Raw genomic sequence first — 21,365 nt, 5'->3', positions numbered from 1 at the left:
CCTGTTCCTCCTAATCGGAGGTCGGAAGCTGACCTGTCCTCAGACTGAGCTGTCGCAGGACATTAAACACGAAATCCCTCCAAAAGCTGAGCTCTAGCACCCTCTAGTGGCAGGACACACACAGTCCCACAGGCTACAGGTCGCTCTTTGTTCTATTGTTTGTCGTGTTGCTCAGCTCAAGCAGATTGTGTAGGACCTCTTCACGTTGTTAGAACTCTAAAGTCGTTTTTTTTTTGTTTTTCTACATACTTGTATTCAAACATATTGTCATATCTTATCAAATTAAGACTGGCCTGTTTAGCCGGCAGAGCTTGAGGACCAAAACGAAATGTCAGTTTTCCCCCAAATCTCCTGTCAGGCAAGATGATGTTTGGTAAATGGTGTTAGTAAACTACTGAGTCTATGTACCTGGTAATGTAGGAATATTTATTCTTGATAAAAAAAATCTAAAACATGGTTTTGAAGAGCAGAAAATGTTTAATTGGAAGGAAATGCTTTTGTGAACTGTGCCTTTTGTGTTCCGCTATGCAGGGGTATTTTACTAAATGACAGGGTTTTTTTTATCTTTCCAAAATGTAGTACTGGTTTAACATTATTGTTACTATTTGCGTATTTAATGGTAGTGTGGGCTTAATTATGTTGTTTGTTTGACTTATCAGGAATATGTTTTGCTTCTTATTTTAGGCAAGCTGCATTGTCATTTTCTATGTACAATCATGCAATAAATGAAATGCTCTTTTAATGTATGTCTCCTCTTTACCAGTTACTGATGCTTCTCAGTTAGTTAGTCAGAAACATCACTCAAAACACATTCAAATCATTGATCGTGATTTATTTTTTTCTACAGCTGGAATTAGTCTAAGTAGTGCCTTGTCAGCATAGAGCACCAATCTCAATATTTACATTTCATAATGTCCCATTTACAAATTCAGTACCATAAATTATGTAATGTAGAACATAGTCAGTGTCATTCCTCATAACCGTGGACCGAGTAGGGAAGAGGGAATGGGATTGAGCTACCTTGCAGATATAACTACTAAGGTACTGCAGGTCTTTTCATTATACAAAACATTGACTATTTATCTAGACATCCACATTTCTAGAATTATACCATTCGAAACAAGTCACCTCTTGACTTAGAGGACGGATGTGTGGTTTAGGCCGTTACTGCAGATCGATCTCCTGTAGCATGTGCTCTCCGACCCTGGGCTGGATATCTAGTGCTAAGCTCACCCAGCAGCTAGATCTAGGACAAGAGTTTGGTCCCTTCTGTTGTTGTTTCTCTTCATCTATAAACTGTCAGAAACTTTGGAACACTTGACTTCCTTCACTGTGCTATCAAGCGTGTGACTTCAAATTAGGAACACGCTCCCCAAGATGGACGAGCGTCAGATACTGTCTGACGGGATGAGTTTTTAGTGAGACTTGACGTCTGTCTTTCCAAGGTCAGGTCACTTTGTGGACTTGACACACACGGCACATTCGCTAGTACCTACTTCTCTACTGCTAATACTATCCAGCAGACCCTTAGCCCAGCGATGGATAACATCATAACTGCACACAGTTTGTACGTGGGAGAGGCTGTTAAGTGGAGGTCTTGCTGTACATGTTTGTGATGTGTTCCTGGAAAAACCGTCGGATGTCGACACGCCGACTCTTCAGCGTGGGGGTGAGGAGGCCGTTACTGACGCTGAACATGTCAGGGTGCAGGTGCAGGTCTTTCACCTGGGACGAGGACGGGCGGAGAGAAATCAGGTGTCACGCGGAATTTGGGGCGGCAAAAAAAAAAAGGATTTCGTTCGTAGCGCTTGTGTGGAAATTCCTTACCTGCTCAAACGACTTCAGTCCAGCTTCTTTACCCACAACGGTCATGTCCTCTAACACTGCCTTTTTCACATCCTGCAGGAAGACAAGAGTTCTGTCAAACGATTTGGTAATAGCTAGTGACAGGCACAGACACTCATTGAGCATTCGGACTACGGTGATAAGGGTGATATCACATACTGGGTTCAGGCATAGTTCCTCATAGCATCCGACAATGCCCCTCTCCTTGGCCCAATCAGTAAACACCTCTGGGTCGGGCACAACGATGCCAATCAGGTGAGACTGGACACGCACAGGACACACACAGGACACAGAACACACGCACGGGCAACACCAGACGTTATAGCAAAGTGACTTGTGCCGGGGGTTTGTTATGTATGGTATGAAGTACATTTTACATTTATGCATTTAGCAGACGCTTTAATCCAAAGCGACTTCCAAAAGAGAGCTTTAAGGTAAAGCAGTGACTTCCCCATCGGTGCGCCCCTAGTATGAAGGTGATTGTTCCCAGGTACCTGCAGGCTGTCTCCATGCACAAACACCTGCAGCACAGGCACACAGCGCATGTAGACGTTCTCGATCTTCTCCGGAGCGATGTACTCTCCCTGGGACAGCTTGAAGATGTGCTTCTTCCTGTCGATGATGCAGAGAGTCCCGTTCTGGAGGAGAGAACACAAGGCTGTTCAGAGAAGAGCTTGTCTTCAGAGAGCACCAAAGAAACCCCTCTTCCATAATCACAAGTACCTCCTGACATAAAAGGAGAAGAAGCAAAGAAAACGTCATTGTGAGACCAAGCTTTTACACAGGCGCAATATAATTGTCATAATGTTGTTGACATCCAGTCTGTAAAATCAGAACTCAAAATCCCAGATAAAAGCCCCGGGGGGCTCGCTGTTGAATTGTCTCCATGTTTGTAGTTCTTTTTTTGTGACTTCCAGGCCTACAAACAACAGTACGGCAGAACGAGCGGGGCCTCGGAACTCCATTCTCTCCTCCGGTCCCCCATGGTGGACCAGCTCACCGGCAGCCATTGTCCCACGTCGCCGCTGTGGAGCCAGCCCTCGCCGTCCAGGGCCTCGGCCGTCTTCTCCTCATCCTTCAGGTAGCCCCGGAACACACTGTGGCCTCGGATACAGATCTACCCAAGCCCAACGCAAACACAGACACGACCGATGAGCTTTCCAGGCCACACGGACCAAAGTGACTCATTGTTGTCGAGCATTTCCTCGTATGATCCAGCCTCACCTCTCCCTCGCCTTTGTCGGCGTAGTAGTTCATATCAGGGATGTCCACTAGTTTGACCATGGCGCAGGGCAGGGGAGCGCCGACGTGACCTGAGGATTGCAGAGGGTCAGGGATGCTGAGAGAGGAACACAGGGGGATTCAGAGATGAGGCTAGCAGGGCGGGGCGTCGTACCTGCGCTCCAGTCTCCCGGCATGGAGAAGGTGCAGCCGGCCGTGCACTCTGTCTGCCCGTAGCCCTCGAAGATCTGCACTCACGCCCGCAACACGCAGGGTTACAGCACGGTTCCGCACGCGCGCGAGCACACTTCCTGTCACGCGCGCGAGCACACTTCCTGTCACGCACACGCTCCCTCACTCTCAAGCTCACGCACGCACGCACGCACGCGCACACACGGCGTCACACTCACCAGGCATCCGAGCGTGGCCCTGAGGAAGGACAGCACCGTGGGGGAGATGGGGGCCGAGGCTGTGAGGATGAACCTCAGGTTCCCTCCCAAACTGGCCTGAAACACAGACACAGCCAGGAGCCAGTTAAGACGGGCGGAGTGACGTAACGCGGGCCGATGCCGGGTGGCACAGCGCCGCTGAGAGAGCAGCTTCCTGGTTGTGTTTGGATTGGGACGCGCGTGAGAGGACCTGGATCTTGTTGAACACCAGCAGGTCCCAGAGGCTGTTGTTCCGGACGACCCCGCTGCTCAGCTCTGCCTGCTTCCTCCTCACTGCGTAGTGGAGCAGCGCCCTTCTGAGAGGAGACGTCACGGAGCCCAGGATCTACACACACACGGTCATATGCATATCCATATACACACACATGTCCATACACACAAGTCCATATACACACACACACACATGTTTATACACATATCCATACACACACACACACGGTCATACATATCCATATACACACACATGTTTATATACATATCCATACACACACATGTTAATATACATATCCATATAGACACATGTTTATATGCATATCCATGCACACACACACACACGTTTATATACATATCCATATACACACACACATCCATGCACACACACAATCATATACACCCATATACACACACCCATATTCACACAAAGACACACACACACACGTAAGCATGCATACAAGCACACACACACTCAACAGGGGATGGGAGAGGCATGCAGGCCTGCAGCTCAGGCAGGGGATGTGCTTCTCCGTGTGAAGGAGGAGGTGCTGGAGGGGCTGACCTTGTCATAGATGCGGTTGAGCAGGCGAGGCACCACGGGGAAGAAGGTGGGCTTCAGGGTCTTGATGTCGTCCATGAGCAGGGAGATGTCGCCCTGGTAGAAGCCCACCCGCGCGCCGTGGCAGAACATGGACACCTGGAACACAGGGGGCACAGATCTGCACATGCTCACATCGAGACAGATCGACACACACACACACACACACTTAGACACACACACACACACCTGCAGCACATGCTCACATCGAGACAGATCGACACACACACACACACACACACACACTGAGACACACACCGAGGGGGCATAAGTACCTGGATCATGCGCTCAAACATGTGAGCGAGGGGCAGGTAGGAGATTGACACGTCCTCCTGGCGGATCACAAACGAGCCCTGAGGAAACGCCGGCCGAGAAACGAGGCACGAATGGGATCACCCACAGAGCTATTATACATGCAATCTAGCTTTTTACGATGGCAATTACAAGCGCGATATCTTTAACAGGGACAATTAGGCCCACTATCTAGCAGTTACATGGGCAATCAAACATCCAATTTATCATGCCACAGGACACAGCAGGGAGAGAAACAGATTGAAGGAAACGTGAGTCAAAGAGAGTGAGATTCAGAAACGGTTTTGGAACAACAGTGGGAGGCGGGAGGGGCGGCGGGGGGGCGGAGCTACCGACCTCCAGGATCTTAATAACAGAGGAGGTGTTGGAGGCGATGTTGCCGTGGGTGATCATGGCCCCCTTGGGCTTCCCTGGTCAAATAAACAACACAAAGAGTTTGGAGGAAGGCCATTACTGCAGCGCTCCGCAGCGAATCCATTTTCATAACGTAATGAGAGGCTGTCAGATGGATCCGTCGGGGGGCAGAGCGGGGAGAATGTTTGGTGTGTGATTAACGTGGATGAGGGCTGTCATTAGCGTGGAGGAGGAGCGCCAAAGGGGCCCGGTGGAACACGCTACCTGTGGTTCCGCTGGTGAAGCACACCACCGCTAGGTCCTGAGGGCTGGGGGGCTGCGGAGACACAACGTGGGGGTGGGGGTTGCCAGGTTTGGGAGAGAAGCACAGGTCAATCCGACAGAAGACCAGCCATGCGTGAGCTCAAGTCCGGTAGGACAGAAGTAAGGGGGATGGAGGGGTGTGTGTGGGGGGGGAGGGGCTCACCACTGGATCCTTGAGGTTCTGTCGGCCAAGATCCTATGGAGACGACACAAAGCGACAACATGAGGGCAGTACCAAATGACCATGGCAAAGTGACACATCTTTACTTGCCGTAAACAGATGGTCCAAAAGGTTGATCAATACTGAAGGATCCAGCAGAGCGCTGTAGCATAACGAAGCCCTTCCTGTCATGTTCCTCCCCTTTAACATGGGAGTCAGATGGCTGAGTGGTGAGGGAGTCGGGCTAGTAATCTGAAGGTTGCCAGTTCGATTCCCAGCCGTGCCAAATGACGTTGTGTCCTTGGGCAAAGCACTTCACCCTACTTGCTTCGGGGGGAATGTCCCTGTACTTACTGTAAGTCGCTCTGGATAAGAGCGTCTGCTAAATATAAATATATAAATATAAATATAAACATCAGCCCCCTACGCTGACTCCTCTCCATCCACAGAGGCTCCTCCCCCTTCTGACTCGGACTCCTCCCCCCTCCACGCTGTGACTCCTCCCCTCAACATCAGCCCCTACGCTGACTCCTCTCCATCCACAGAGGCTCCTCCCCCTCCCGACTCGGACTCCTCCCCCCTCCACGCTGTGGCTCCTCCCCTCACCATCAGCTGGGCCAGCTGCAGGATCTCCACCCCGCAGTTCCTCCCTCTCTCCACCAGGGCGTCTGGGCAGTCATTGAAGAGCACCAGGCAGGACAGGGTGGGGGTCACGCCCTTCTCCTTCTTCCCCAGGAGAGACTCTGCCTTCTCCGCCCGGTCGCAGATCACCAGGGAGATCTCAGCTGGGACGGAGACAGGCGACAGTCAAACCCTGCCACAGACCGTCCAACCAGGCACCTATGCACCATTTTCTACGCGGCTTCGGATAAAGGGGGTCTCGGAAACGAATGCGAATGTTTACGTGAAATCTTTGTTGTGAGGAGGTGCTGTCTCCTACCCAGGTTGAGGATGTGCACCATGGCCTCCATCCCCAGGGTGTCGTACAGGGGCACCACCGCCATGGAGTAGGAGTAGCAGGCCAGCTCGGAGATGATCCACTGTCACCACCAGGGGGAGACAGAGCAACACCATTACACCACTCATCTCCTGCGGGCCACAGGTGCTCAGAAGCTGAACAGAACCGTGCGGTCGTTCTGGTGTTGAATCACAACAGAGCGGGTGAAGGGGTGTGTCGTTGGCGTACCTCTGGTCGGTTCTGTGCGAATATTCCTACAAACTGCTTAGGGCTTGGTTGGCAGCCCTTGGCCAACAACCCAGAGCCTAAAACCTGTGCCTGCTCAGCCACCTAGAAAGGAAGGATTAAGACACTGTCTCTTTAAGAAACTCTCTTCATGATTCCACCCCAGAGCTGACTAATAGAAGAAGAAGAAGAAACTAAGAGGAGACAGTGGCTGTTTATCAATCCGAAGAACGCTGAGAACGCAAGTACATTCTTTTGAAGAACGTTCTTGCAAGCGTTCTTGCGAGAATGGTCTTGCAAGTCCGCAAGGACTTCTGGGAAATCAGAAGCGGTCTCGCTGGTCAAGTCACCATCCAATGCTTCCTTGATAAAAGGGGCGGATCAGGAACATTTTCGGGTATTTTTGGCGTTCTTGGTGACTTGTGTTCTTTGGATTGGAACTGTACTTAGGCAATGAAAGATGACGTCAAACGAGTTCGCAAGAACACAAGAACGGAAAAAAACGTGGATTGATAAACAGCCAGTGTTAGAACACCTGTAAGAGTGAAAGAGATAGAATACCTATTAGAATGACAGAGATAGAACACCTAGGACAGTGATAGAGATGAGAAGACCAGCGACTGTACGGAACCTCAGTGTAGGAGATCCACTTGTAGGCCTCCCCTGGTTTCCTGTATCCCAGGCACGGCCCGTTTCCTGTTGGCCAGCAGAACTGAATCAGTCCCCATACCAGACCAGACAGGGAGGCGCTTGTTATGGGGCTCCCAGATGGGGCCGGCCGGCTCACCTGCGATCCTCACTCCTCGCTGGAACATGTCGTACGCCGTCCGGGTGTCTTCGTAGTAGAACTCCAGCAGAGAGTCGTCCTTCAGGAGAGCTGAGCGCCTCCAGGTAGGCTCTCCCTACGAGACACACACACAGATATGACAGATACACACACACACACACACAGATATGACAGATACACACACACACAGATATGACAGATACACACACACACAGATATGACATATACACACACACACAGATATGACAGATACACACACACACAGATATGACATATACACACACAGATATGACAGATACACACACACACAGATATGACATATACACACACAGATATGACAGATACACACACACACAGATATGACAGATACACACACAGATATGACAGATACACACACAGATATGACAGATACACACACACACAGATATGACAGATACACACACACACACACAGATATGACAGATACACACACACACACAGATATGACAGATACACACACACAGATATGACAGATACACACACACACAGATATGACAGATACACACACACACACACAGATATGACAGATACACACACACACACACAGATATGACAGATACACACACACACACACAGATATGACATATACACACACACACACACACAGATATGACATGTATATGACACATACACACACAGATATGACATATATATGACATATATACACACACACACATACAGAGATACAAACTCATGCACACACACACATTGATGCCACTGTATACCATGGGGTTGTCCCTTCTCACCTGCACGGGGACAGACTGGGCCTGCAGGTCACAGGGGGGCCTCATGGGGCGCGGCCGGGTCACCAGCCAGTAGGCGGTGAGGGAGGCCAGGGCCCCCAGGCCCAGCAGAGAGGAGGGGGACAGCGAGAGGGAGGACAGGGAGAAGGAGGACAGGGGGAGAGAGGGAACGAGACGCCACAGGTCCTCCGCCTGGGCGCTGTCCCCTCCCCCGCTGGAGCGCAGGGACCGCAACCACTCCTGCACATGCATAGCTGAGAGAGAGAGAGAGAGAGAGAGAGAGAGAGAGAGAGAGAGAGAGAGAGAGAGAGAGAGAGAGAGAGAGAGAGAGAGAGAGAGAGAGAGAGAGAGAGAGAGAGAGAGAGAGAGAGAGAGAGAGAGAGAGAGAGAGAGAGAGAGAAGGGGGGGGAGTGGTGGTGAGAAAGAGACAGGAGAGAAGGCACTTAAATAAATGGAAGAATGAGTGAATTACCAAGAAATGCATGATAGGTAATACAAGACCAGGGGCAGCAAGAATGACATACAGGAATGTCCCTGAGTCATGCAACGCTGTCCTATTGTGCTCACAAACCAGAGCACAAAGCATTGATGGGAGAACCAAAAGAAAAATCTAATTTAATCTTGAAGGACAGTCAACAGACCAAGTAAAACTAAACCAGTTAACAGCAGTGTTGAAAGAAAACTGCACAGAGCAGGGGGAAGAGGAGAAGAAAGAGGAGAGGGAAGAGGAGAAGAAAGGAGGAATGTCTGGGGTGTATGTTGGGGGGAGAACCAGGGAAGTCATCAGGATTGGTTAAACAGGAACAGGCGCTGAGGTTACTTTCAGTCACGCTGTACCAGTGTGTGCAGTGATGGAGGGATGGAGGGAGGGAGGGAGGGAAAAAGAAAGAAAGAGAGAGAGACAGAGACAGAGAAGAGCTTGGATGCGTACAGTAGTAAGGTTTTGTAATGAGATGGGGTGAGGGGGAGGGACAGTGTGGTGACAGACAGATCCACCCTCATGGTCTCCTGCCAGACTGGGTCTGGAACGGTCTGCAGACAAACCAGTGTGTGTAAGAACACACACATGAATCCATCTCCGCAGCAAAACGCTGAAACCCCCCACTTCACTCATAAGCATTTTATTTCTTTTGTATCACTATTTGCCCCACAAAACGTTTAGCTCGCATGAGATTCTCTCCATCGGTCCATGGAATTCACTTCACCAAATAACCCCCACCCCCCTCCCCCCCTCAACCTTTCACCCACTTCCCACCTTCCTTCAACCAAAAGTGAAAGAGACAAAGACTGATGTCCCCCCCACCCCCATCTCCTCTAGTCTTTACACTGTTTCAGATTTTTTTTCTTCTTTTACTACCAAACCCATCATCACAGTTCTCACTACATTTCCTACAACCTAATCATTTTGCCGCAACGTTATCCAGAGCATGTAACACAGTTTAGTTTAATCTATGGGCCTCTGTCATTTCATGGACAAAGTTTGAATAATGACCGGCATTCAAACAGAAAGACACCCCATTTATCTGAATAGTGATAGATGTTTAACCAAACAGCCCAAGTGTTGCATGATAATAGGAACCAACACCTGCTGAAATGTTGCAGATTCCCTTTGGGGTCCCCATGGTTCATTTGAATCAAACAAAGACCAAAGATGTGGGCTTTCAAGAGATGGCATATTTAAAAAATAATGGTTCACTGAGAGAAGAATATCTCTCTCTCCCTCCCTCCCTCCTTCCCTCTATCTCTCTCTCTCTGTGTCTTTCTTTATCTAGACAAGCATTATCCTTTCCTCCCTTTCTCCCATTCATAATGGTTATTGTCAGAGCCCGACAGACACTATTGTGCTTCCCTGTCACTTAAACCACAGCCCAGAGAAGAAAGAGACATGAAAATGCCTAAAATAGTTACTGAACAAATTATTAGAAAGACTGCATGTATACAATATCCACATACTCCAATTTCACTCAATGCACTTTGTGGGGCCAGACCACAGAATGATATGAAATTAAGGGGCATGTCATGATGTCACAAAGTCGAATGTAAAGTAATCTGCTCTATTAAGCTTCCCCACGTTCTACATAAACAATCCATCAAAATATGAAAGTGATCGTTCAACCTTCTTGAGCAATATTGAAACCATTCAAGCAAAATAGAAACCATTTAGTGAAGTCAGAAGAACGTGTCATCTGGAATGAATTTCCCAGCAGGCCTGACTCAGGATACAGTTAAAGGTGTAGTAAAGCGCACGCCTTCAGTTCAAAGGGAACAAGCAGACACTCCACCAAAGCCCCAGGCAGTTAACATGTCGGTGCAAATTCACTTCTGCTAGCAGCACACATAAACAGAGGTACCTTAATACTGGAGCGATACAACTTAACAGCTGCAAACACACAACTTGATCTTGGGCCTAAATCTGTCTATTCTCTACCTGCATGTTTACTGGTAGTATTTTTGGGGCAACTTAGTTGTGCAACACTGCAGTTGCATAACACAATAATTTCAGATGTGTGTTAATCGTATTTATTTCACCTTATTAACCAGACTCGGGTTATTCGTGTTCAGAATGAAGACCTGCATTGACTAACAGTAGCTACTGAAATGAACAAGAGAATCTGATTAAAGCTTCCCAGATCCTCTTATAAAAAGGATGCTGTCATACGTTACAGGTTCAAACGGTCGAAAGCACCTTACTTTAAAACAAAACGCCTGGTCTTACTATGCACAAGCACATGATAATGTGAGTTACAATCTCTGACAAAAGATTTTTTGTTGTTTTTTTGTTGTTCTATGACCCTGAAAACTAGAGGTGGTGAGGGGGGACAAGTAGACCCAGGACGATTGTCCCCGTTTCCATGCGGTCATAGTGAGCGGTCTGGAAAGACCGTGGGGGAAACACGTGAGTGCTAGAACAGGGGACTGAGTGAAATACTTAGTGTTTTCCGGCTGTGAATCCCAAACGAAGCGTGAAGAACAGGGACACACACAGTCACAATAAGGGGTTTTGGTGAAGGGGACAGCGATGGAGGGGAAGAGGAGAGACGCTTCATGCGTCACGCTGGCTGATGAGCAGGGAAGATTAACTGTCCCGTAGCAGAAATCTCCAGTCAGAATCACCGGACACAGGGTGTCTTTCATAACCGCTCAAAGGACTCTCATGGTATCCATTACCGATGGACCTGTCTAGAATTCCGTTAAAGAACTTTACATCTGTAAACACTTTTCTGAAAATCAGCAGATTACTCTGAAACAAACATTGTATGCTAGGTGAATTCGAGTGTGGTCTCTGAAGGATTTAGCACAACACTGACTTCAACAATCTGGTCTTAATTGCCTTTCGTTGTCAGCACTTGTATTTCTGTAATTGTACTGAGAGTTAAAAACATGTAGGGGTTGCTTTAAAAAAAACATAAAAACAACACCGTGATTATGTGAAAACAAACTCAAAGCAGACACATTTAGACTACATTTAGTTTTCTGATGCTTGAGTGGAGATCCGAGTGAAAAACAATACGGGCACAGGGATATATGGTCTATATATAGGTTTTGAACGTGTCAATTATCCTTGCTGAGAAGAAAGTATAGTGCAGCCAACCACATAATGGTGCTCACGTTTTTTTCTCACAGACTGAATAAAAAGCAGGCCTAGTCTTGAAGGAGAAAATACTTTTATATGTGCACTAGCAAAACATCAGTCAGAACCATTTACCGAACGCATTAGATTTAGAAGTTGATCATTCTTGCCGCATCCCCATAGGCTGTAGCCTGGTTCTCTCTTATCTTACCAGCGTACAGAAACTTGAATGGAGCTAGAATGCTACAACTACGGCATTAAGAGCTACTTGCATTCCCTTGTAGCGGAGTAGCGGCAACAAAATCCTATTTTGTAGTCGGAATCAGCTGGCAACATTTAAAATACGCTAAAAAGAGAAGATACAAGTTTTCACGTGCAATTTAAGAATACATCAACTTTGCCATAAGTCTTTCCCACGCTTACCTGAATAAAATATCGGTCACCCGATGTTCTTTAGAACTTCTCTCCTCTACTTGAGTCAGAATAAGCTAGACCCCACCCCCATACACTATAGCTGATGTCGCCTGATGCTACACCGCCCTTGCTTCAGCCCTTTGACTGACGTCAGCTTGATTTGAAGTAGATGATTAGAGAAATGGCATTGTAATAAGTTGTAGCTGATTGTTTATTAATTAAGGTGTTAATAAATGTTAAACAACTCTAAGCAACTCAAAAAAGTGAAATCAAATCCAACAATACTGTCTTAAATTCATATCATATATTTATTAAATCTACAAATAAGTTGGGAAAAAACACACACAATGCACAGTGTGACTAAATATCAGGCAACATCTTTCTAAATTGGTGACTTAAATGCTGATATAACTTTGAAATTGAACAATAACATATTTCTTATTATGTTATTGTTTACAGTGGGAGGGAAAAACAAACAAAAAGCTCCACTCCAGTGTTATTCAACCCAGTTCGTATTGATCTTTCCCATCAGAAATCATTGTCCCAGTCCGACTCCCCTTCTGATGGATCCTCCTCAAGGTTATCTGAAACAGGATCCATTCTGCTGGTTTCCAAATGACTGTTGGGCTGAAAGACAACATAAAATGCGTGGGGAAATCTTGTAATACTGTCCGTGCTCTCTATTCAGGCAGAATAATTGAAATACAAGGACATGTAATTAATGTATCAGTGTGTTTTGAGATTTGCACTGTCTGAGAAATAGTGGATTGTCAAATCAAATCCACATACAAGTATGTCTTACTTTGGGTATGATGGGCGGGGCCAACGTGCCTTTGTTGAGTCCTTCCCAGTTAAACCCTTCAAACCATCTAAAGAGAAACAGCGTAGTTCATTTCAGCTAATTGAATCGATGCTCAATGCCTGCGCTTTTGTTCCAAGCTTTCATCTTACTTGTGCTTCTGTATGTCCTTGGCCCCATTCCTCTGATTTCCCAGTCTCTCTGAGGGGTTGTTCCTGAGCGGCCAGGCCAGGAAGAGAAACATGACTACACACAACTAACACCCTGCATCTCACTCTCTCTGCCTGATGTGGATGTGGCTGTGAATCAGTATTCCTCCTAGACGGAAATCCCGGTGGGGACAGGGCGCACATGACCCCCCCGTCCTGGGGAAAATATGATTTGTGCCCCCCAATAAATCACTGTAAACATAACTATGTAATTTCAATAATATTAATAATACGCAATGAAAGCGCTTTGCTGATTATGGACACAATGGTGCTTTTTTGATGTGCTATGTTGTTACAGCAGTAATTTTGGTGTCCCCCGCAGGAATTGGTCTTGAGAAAATGTCATATAATTGTCCCCCCAAAAGATTTTCCCCACTGGTATTCCCAGGTCATTTTCGGCGTGTCACCTGCAGAGCTTCTTGATGAGGCTCGACGCGTTCCTGCCGATCGTTTTGGGAAACTCGACCAGGTCGATGCCACGAAGGGTGGCGACGAATGCCCTCATGTGGTCAGGGCCACAGAATGGGAGGCTGGAGTGGGTGAGATTATAGAGAGGACATCAACGGCTACTGAGAAAACAGGTGGGAGTAAACAGCAGGAGGAACGTTCCGGATCACTACGAGGGTCCTTCAAAATAATCTCACCTTCCACTCAGCAGCTCAAACACAAAAACCCCAAGAGACCAGAGGTCTGTTGACAGGCTGTGACCCTGGTTTAGGATGACCTCAGGGGCCATGTAGCCAGGGGTGCCACACATGGTCCAGGTCTTCCTCCCCAGGCCTAGCTTTTTAGCACATCCTAGTCCCATCTAGGAAGGAAAAGGAAGGGGAGGAGGGTACATTTAGTCATTTAGCAGACGCTCTTATCCAGAGCGACTTACAGTAAGAACAGGGACAGTTCCCCTGAGGCAAGTAGGGTGAAGTGCCTTGCCCAAGGACACAACGTCAATTGACACGGCCGGGAATCGAGCTGGCAACCTTTGGATTACTAGCCCGATTCCCTAACCGCTCAGCCACCTGACTCCCAGAGTAGACGTCAGCGTCACAAATAATGTGTGGATTTTTCTTGTACACTTGTACATCCATACCAGTTTGACATATCCACGCTGGTCCAGAATGACGTTCTCAGGCTTGAGGTCTCTGTAGACGATGCCTCGGTGGTGCAGGAAGACAAGCGCCTCGACAACACATGCCGTGTAAAACCTGGTGGTGGTGTCGTCGAACATCTCTCTGTAACATAGAAGAAGACATGCAGTCCCTAGCTTGGCCCTGGGAAAAAAAATAAATCATCTCCAAGAGGAAGGAAAAATGTGACATTCGTTTTACGTTTCAGCTCCAGGAACACAAGTGGGGGATCATTTTGAGTACCTGTCTCGTAGCAGACTCCATAGCTCCCCTCCCAGACAGGCCTCTGTCAGCATGTACAGACACCTAGCTTCTTTGAAGGTACGATGCAGTCTTGGCGCAGCACAACAACAGACACACCATTAGGCACCCTTATCGTGCATTCGAATGATAACGAAACAAATCGAGTCCAGTCATGTCGTGGCGTCGAGCCGCAACGATTGGTCGTGGCCCCCTCCGACATGAGCTGGGATTGGTCAACAGCCACCCACCTGACGATGAACGGACAGTGAGCGTCTGTGAGGTTGCGTTTCTCCCTCAGGACGTGCTCCTGCCTCGCAGAGCTCCTCAGCAGGTGCTTCCTCAAAACCCGCATGGCCAAGAGGCACCTGGTGGTGCCCTTGTGAAGCTTCACCTTCAGACCGACAGAGCATATAATCAGTGCAGCCAATAATCACACATCCAATTGTATTTCAGGGGTTCGAGGAGCGAGGAGTCAGTGATTTTTTGATTGGACACGGTGTCTGCCGGCTCCTGGATGTGGCCGTGACTCACCAGGTCCACGTGGCCGATCTCCCCCACTCCTAAATTGCAGATGACCTGGAAATCACTGAGCGTCGCGCTGGAGAGGACAGCATCCTCCTCCTCTGCCCTGCTCACACACAGTACCACAGACGTGTCGCTTGTCTGCCATGCCCACGTAGGTCTGCTGACGCTTCAAACAAGCGCTGCACATACTAATGCACCTACTTGACTTTTGATTCAATGCTCTCCTGGCCATCATTACTGTCGTCCACCACGCCGCCAATGACCTGTCTGAACGACCTGAGGAGATGTCTGAAGGTCAACAGTCGGAAATGCGACATGACTCAGACCTCTGGTCATGTTTCCTACCTATTTGCGACCGTGTGATTTGGTTAGGGGGATATATGTTATGGCTATCTGTGGAATCTGATATGGATGCAGAAAGGGGGGGGGGGGGGAGGAGTGAGGAAGAGGACATGGTCAGGCAATATGCTCACACATCCAACAGAAATCTCACGTAATTACTCACTCTCGGTCTATTACCAAGCATGTCACATCTCCCGCGGCAATCACATTCACTGTTCGCACGTCGTCTCTGGAGACAGAGAGAAGGGTGCAAATAGAAAGCCCCTCAAAACGAAATAGCGTTGTTTTCAGAGTGGTGAGCAAGGACAAAAAAACATCAATATCAGGCAGACAGTAATACAATGTTGTCTCTTACTATGATTCTAGACACTGACGATCGGTGTGGCTATGATTATCGTGACAGGGACGGATCAAAACAACATTTCAGATTTTGGGATGTTGTGTTGGGGTGGATGATTATGGATGTCAGGATGAATTAATAATCTCCAGACTCATTTCACTTTGTCACATCCCTAGAATTCTTTCTGAACAAACTATTCGTTCACACAAGATTAGTTTGCGGTTTTGTCTCCATGGATTTCAAGCTACGTGATAAATTACACGTTGCCTGCTGTGGTAGGATGTTATGCACAGCCTGACAACAGCACTTGAAAGCAAATAATTGCTCTCTGACTTACCCTCTCAGAGCTTTCTCGCCAAACCAATGTCCTTGAGAGAGCGTAGACAGTTCAACCATCTCGCTGGTTGTCTTCTTCTCTGTCACTTTGACCTGCGGTGCGTCAGAGGGGGTTAAGCAGCCACGACATTGTGCGTCTCTCGAGCCACATCTGTGCTGCTTTTTCGGTTACGTTAACCCTCCCAGACTATTCCTACCACCGTCGTCCACTAGAAGAAGCATGCCCCTAATGCCCCACACATCTTCGATCTCACCTGTCCCTTGCTTATGATGTAGAAGGTGTCCCCTGTGGTCCCCTGCCGGATGATGTAATCGCCCTCCGTATAGTGGGCCTGTGAAACAGAGTGTTGACTAAGTGGTCAGGTCAGAGGAGATCTAGATTACTCACTGGATGTAGGTCGGGTAAGAATCCAGGTGGACCTGTCTGTTTGCTCAGGTCCCCCAGCACAATGAAAATACACCTGCAAACTGTGAACGCAGTATATCCAGCAGTTGTGTAAATATTCTTGTTTACAGTGATGGATCTGCGTGCGGAATTCTGTTTGGGCAACGTGTCCGATATACAGTACAGGGGCCTGTAGCTGGACCGGGAGAGAGACAACGTCAATAATACATGAAGGTTATCTACCTCCTCCAACATGTCGGCCATTTTCATCAGCACGTCTTCGGGCAGAGAACGCAGGAAGGACACACTGCAGACACAGACAGAATCGAAGGATGTGTATCATGGGAGCAGGACTGTTGGCCAACAAGGCGACATTTCAACCCTTGTGGGGTTGAAATGCTGCACATACTAATGCACAGACATTTCAACCCTCAGCCAGACATTTCAACCCTTGTGGGGTTGAAATGTCAGGCGCGGTGTCTTCACCTGCACAGCAGCTCCATGGAACGAGACAAGCTGCTGAGAGAACTCTGGATCGTGACGCTCTGGAAGCTTCCGCGGTCGATAACCCACAACTTGCTGTTTGTTAGAGCTGCAGAGGCAGAGAGATGAGGGAGAGACGGAGAAAGAGAGAGACAGTGAGAGAGAGAGAGAGAGAGAGAGAGAGAGAGAGAGAGAGAGAGAGAGAGAGAGAGAGAGAGAGAGAGAGAGAGAGAGAGAGAGAGAGAGAGAGAGAGAGAGAGAGAGAGAGAGAGAGAGGGGAACAAAGTAGAAGGTAGACATGGTCAAAGGGAATGGCAAAGAAGGTTACTCAAATCTGAGCATTACTGACAAGACATCCTTGAACTGAAGTGTTAGCATTGGTGCTAGGTACTATGTTGACACATTCTCACATCCAGGAGACTAAAGCATGCAAAGACAACCGTGTTCTCTTCCTTGCTCTCTATAAACCCCGTGTATAAGTGCTTCCTCTCTCAGGGTTAAGTGGAAAAGTAGATAAAGAGAAATCGTTTAAGAAGCATCCGTCCATTTTAATCCAACTTCTCTTGTAGTCAGTTTTAATAGAGTGTGAGGAATATGAAAGGAAGAAGGTGGAATGTCTGAAGAGGTTGTTGTAAATTAATAATGACCCAGATTAATCAGTGGTGTTTCCTGCAAACCAGTGTGAATCCTGCCTTGGTCCAATCCACGTACTGAGATTTAGCTCACATCAGGTACATTAGCTCACTGTTTCAACTCTTCACTGAATGGGGTTTTGTGCTGTACATTTCAGCACCTTTGGTATTTCCATTTGTCGTTTGGCCTCATTTTGGAAATGAGGCCAAACGACAAGCATCTTTTGTCATTATTGCCTTAATCTGACAACAGCTAAATGCTATCTACTGAATTGACAAGATCAAGTCAGACTAACATTTATTTTGAACCGACGTCATCCACATTGCTGGAAAGAGAGAGAGAGAGAGAGAGAGAGAGAATTCATGCTGTGGTATTTTTGTCAAAAAATAAAAAAGAAGAAAAAGGCCACATACATAAATTGAGAGTGTCTGGAACAAATTGGAGACGGAGATCGACTGCGGGACAAACACACGGCACACAATGACACAGGAAACTGGCCTTGCACGGAAAGACACGATCACGCGCGGAGAGGAAGAAAGGACGGGAGGAAGAGGGAAAGGAATCGATTTAAGAGGAAAGGACAGAAAGCAATGAACTGATTTTTCACTTTGCACTGATCCTGTCCATCCCCTCAGGCTATTTATTTGTGAAAGCGGGTCAGATGTGAGTAGCAGAGGCCTGGGAGACTGGGCTCTCCCAAATGAGTCTAGGCACAGACGCTGCAGGAAGACGATAGCACACTTTCTACCGTACATGGAGAATATCACTGAGAACATCTTTCAACTCAAATATAATTTGTCTGTCATGAAGCTCAGGTATGTGGTGAGAACAGTGACACCAGATCAAATGTATCTGAATTTATAATCTGTCTCTGGAATTAATAAAAGTGACAATCAAATGTGAAAAGATCTGAGTGAGAGAGTCAGAGCAGGGCAACATGTGGTTTGTATTCCCCACATATCATAGAGATGCGTTTGAAGCTGCAAGGTTATACGGCAGTTGAAAAGTTCTTTTGATTTGAAATTCGACAGAAGTTATCTGACTTCACATCTACTCCATTGTGAATACGCCCTTCGGAGATTGTGCTGTTCTCTGCGACAAGAATTCTCTGCTACCACCAAGACATTCCTTGGTTACACGTCAGGTACACACTATTAACATTCACTGCTGCTGTACATTGGAACGACCACACAACACAAGGCCATGCAGTCTGCAGCTACATGTCAGGCTACCTGATAAGGAGTATGTGTAGGAACAGTTGTACAGGAGGGCAGCCTCTCCAAACACTTGTCCTGCTTCGACGGTGAGCAGCTTTTGAGCATCCTTAGTAACCTCCATCCTCCCCTCTGTAAGAAACACAGCAAGCACAATGTATCACTGTGTGTGTGTGTGTGCACACGCACGTGTTTGTGTGTCTGCGCGTGCCAATTGAACCTTTGCCGACTCCCATCTAAACAGCACGGATGACGACGACCATGACGACGACATCGACAACGCCAATCTAAAACGGCGGGGGCAAATCTGCCGAGCAGGTGTGACCACACTTCAGCTCAGCCCCACCCTGCTTCCTGCTGCCAGCGCTGAAAAATGTGACTGACAGACACACAATCAGACGAGCTGTCTGGGAGGTAGAGGAGGACGTAAGACAAGAGTAAAGTGCTGCCTGGTGCTCGGCTGACAAGAAAAACAAACGGGACGACCGTCAGCAGTCACATTTGATATGGGGATTAGTACAGGAGACGTCCCCGAAAGTCAAAGTCTAACGGATGTGGGGCCGACCTCTCTCCTCCTGGATCCGCACGGCATTTCACCGTCAAACACTGTGTTCCTCTTGCTTATCATGCTGCCACAGTCCCCACTTCCTAACAGGTCATTCTAACATTTCCTCTCATTGGGCCAGAAAGCAGGCTCTTAATTAACAAGAGAGGCATACCAAATGGTCTTGGAGGAAGGAGGGGGGGGGGGGGTTAGAAAGGAAAGAGGTGTTGAGTAACTAGGGAAATGTTTTGGCACTTCTCTACGCCAGCTAATTAAAAACCCCAATGGGCTGTATACATTAAGGGCAGCACTAATCGCTCTGATGAATAATTCAAGATAAAGCCTCGAGCTAGTACTATACAGTAGGTAAGAGGAGGAACGCTAGTCTTGGGACCATCACGGCGCATGATAATTCAAGTAGAGAGGGTGAGATTTGATGAATTCCTGCGTTTTTTACCACCTCCAATCTTACCTTCGAGCACATAGGCAAGATTTCCTTCAGCTCCTTCCTGAATGACAAGGCAGCCCTGATCTACTGTGGTAGGGTACATGCAGTCCATCATAGCCAGGATCTGACCACTTTCCAGATGTCTCAATAAGTTGTTCTCCAGAAAGGCTGTCTGTATCAGCTCCCGTACCCTGCAGGAAGAAAATGTGTTCAATCAATAAGTAATGTCTTTGTGTCTGGTGTTTGACAACAAGGGATAAAAGACTTGACGCTAAGTGTCACACAGTGTTTCTAGATCAATGAAAATCATATTGAATTGGTGCTTGGGCACTAACCACTTGATCAGCCTAAGGGGCTTTTGAGACTGTGTTTTCGGGGAGGGGGGGGGAGGTTGCAGAGTTGACAGACAAGGTTTTCTCACCCCTGGGTTATATTGCATGTTGTGTTTTGGGTTGTCGCTGCAAATTTCTTTGGGTCCACGTTTAGAGGCTCTGAAAATATAGTCTTCCTCTTTGATCTCTGAGACTTATCACACTGCTCTGAGTACCCTGAAACACACAAGGAGTTTCCTTTGTGGAAAAAAAGATGCAATTTATGATATGTCATCCTTGTATTTAGCATCCTAAACACAACGTAATATATATATATATATATATATATATATATATATATATATATATATATATATATTTATGTATTATCAGGCCACAAAAGATGCTTGTTGTTGTGGGAGTTAACTCAGCCTACCTGAACTGGATGCAGAGTGTCCTGGGGGTGAGATGGTGGCCCTGAAGCGGTCTAGTTCTCCTTGCAGTCTCCGAATGAGGTCATCCTTGGTATCCAACTCAAGCTCTAGTTCATCTATTAGTGTGTCTCTCTGACGAAGCTCCTCAATTTTCAGCTGCAGGGCGAACTGGAGATCTCGAAGTGTCCCCATTACTGAGGAGTGGTTATGACAGAAGATGTTGTTTTAGCTACATCCCCACTTTAGACAAGTTTATTCCAATGGTCTTGAATAACATTACAAACTAATTATACAATACTTTTATTGTGAATTATTAAATGAAATATTGAAATAAGAAATATTGTGCAAAGCGACTGTTAACTCAAAAATGTTCTGATGGATTAGTTAGTTCAAATCTATCCAATCAAAAAATGATGTATATTACGTTTAATATCTGTGCACGTTTGTTGTACATTGTATTATTAGCCAAATAATTTACAGTACCTTTATGAGGCCACGGTAACGACGTGAAATCCAACCGTGTGTCACTGGCATACGGAGAACCGTATTCTCCCGAAGCGCGCGGACAGGTGCCGACACATACCCTGCTTTACTGAGTCTACTATTGAATGGTCTGAATGCCGAAGCAGACTCCGGTGATGACGTAGGACGGTCGTCTCAAAGCTCATCTGGGGATTCTTATTCCACCACTCAACCCAGTGCATCTTTACAATGAATAAATATGATTTACTAAAACTTTATACAAGAATAATTGAATGGGACTAAATACGTTAACTAACATGTAAATACTATATAGATAGAAC

At 47.1% G+C, this 21,365-nt stretch overlaps 2 protein-coding genes across 3 annotated transcripts; both read right to left on the bottom strand.

Annotated features, from left to right (window-relative positions):
- Window positions 1–815: 815 nt before the first annotated feature.
- acsl2 (acyl-CoA synthetase long chain family member 2) lies at window positions 816–12,339 on the bottom strand. Its single transcript, XM_062451472.1, has 21 exons — window positions 12,202–12,339; window positions 8,211–8,461; window positions 7,426–7,540; window positions 7,270–7,334; window positions 6,642–6,743; window positions 6,396–6,495; window positions 6,062–6,240; window positions 5,459–5,491; window positions 5,257–5,308; window positions 4,975–5,048; window positions 4,602–4,679; window positions 4,291–4,425; window positions 3,706–3,840; window positions 3,477–3,572; window positions 3,242–3,314; window positions 3,070–3,158; window positions 2,846–2,962; window positions 2,340–2,483; window positions 2,005–2,106; window positions 1,828–1,899; window positions 816–1,725 (listed from the first exon to the last, which is right to left on the bottom strand). Exons 2-21 carry the CDS (start codon window positions 8,457–8,459, stop codon window positions 1,585–1,587), a joined length of 2,151 nt encoding a protein of 716 aa, XP_062307456.1. The 5' UTR covers window positions 8,460–8,461; window positions 12,202–12,339; the 3' UTR covers window positions 816–1,584.
- A 328-nt stretch (window positions 12,340–12,667) lies between these two features.
- Window positions 12,668–21,161, bottom strand: prkg1l (protein kinase cGMP-dependent 1, like). 2 transcript variants are annotated; one of them, XM_062451433.1, is made up of 20 exons: window positions 21,046–21,161; window positions 20,565–20,756; window positions 20,239–20,386; window positions 19,842–20,008; window positions 18,844–18,957; window positions 16,982–17,087; window positions 16,739–16,802; window positions 16,365–16,442; window positions 16,112–16,203; window positions 15,598–15,663; window positions 15,294–15,368; window positions 15,099–15,195; window positions 14,816–14,958; window positions 14,568–14,657; window positions 14,288–14,429; window positions 13,845–14,008; window positions 13,608–13,730; window positions 13,144–13,206; window positions 12,995–13,061; window positions 12,668–12,819 (listed from the first exon to the last, which is right to left on the bottom strand). In XM_062451433.1, exons 2-20 carry the CDS (start codon window positions 20,752–20,754, stop codon window positions 12,721–12,723), a joined length of 2,088 nt encoding a protein of 695 aa, XP_062307417.1. In that variant the 5' UTR covers window positions 20,755–20,756; window positions 21,046–21,161; the 3' UTR covers window positions 12,668–12,720. The 2 variants fall into 2 exon arrangements, with proteins under 2 accessions (XP_062307417.1, XP_062307418.1); XM_062451434.1 differs by having other exon boundaries at window positions 20,239–20,365.
- Between the last annotated feature and the right edge of the window lie 204 nt (window positions 21,162–21,365).

Source organism: Osmerus eperlanus, chromosome 25 (assembly GCF_963692335.1).
Source record: "Osmerus eperlanus chromosome 25, fOsmEpe2.1, whole genome shotgun sequence".
Lineage (NCBI taxonomy): Eukaryota > Metazoa > Chordata > Actinopteri > Osmeriformes > Osmeridae > Osmerus > Osmerus eperlanus.
Note: the sequence above shows the minus strand (reverse complement) of the source record. Positions and strands in the feature narration are given on the sequence as shown.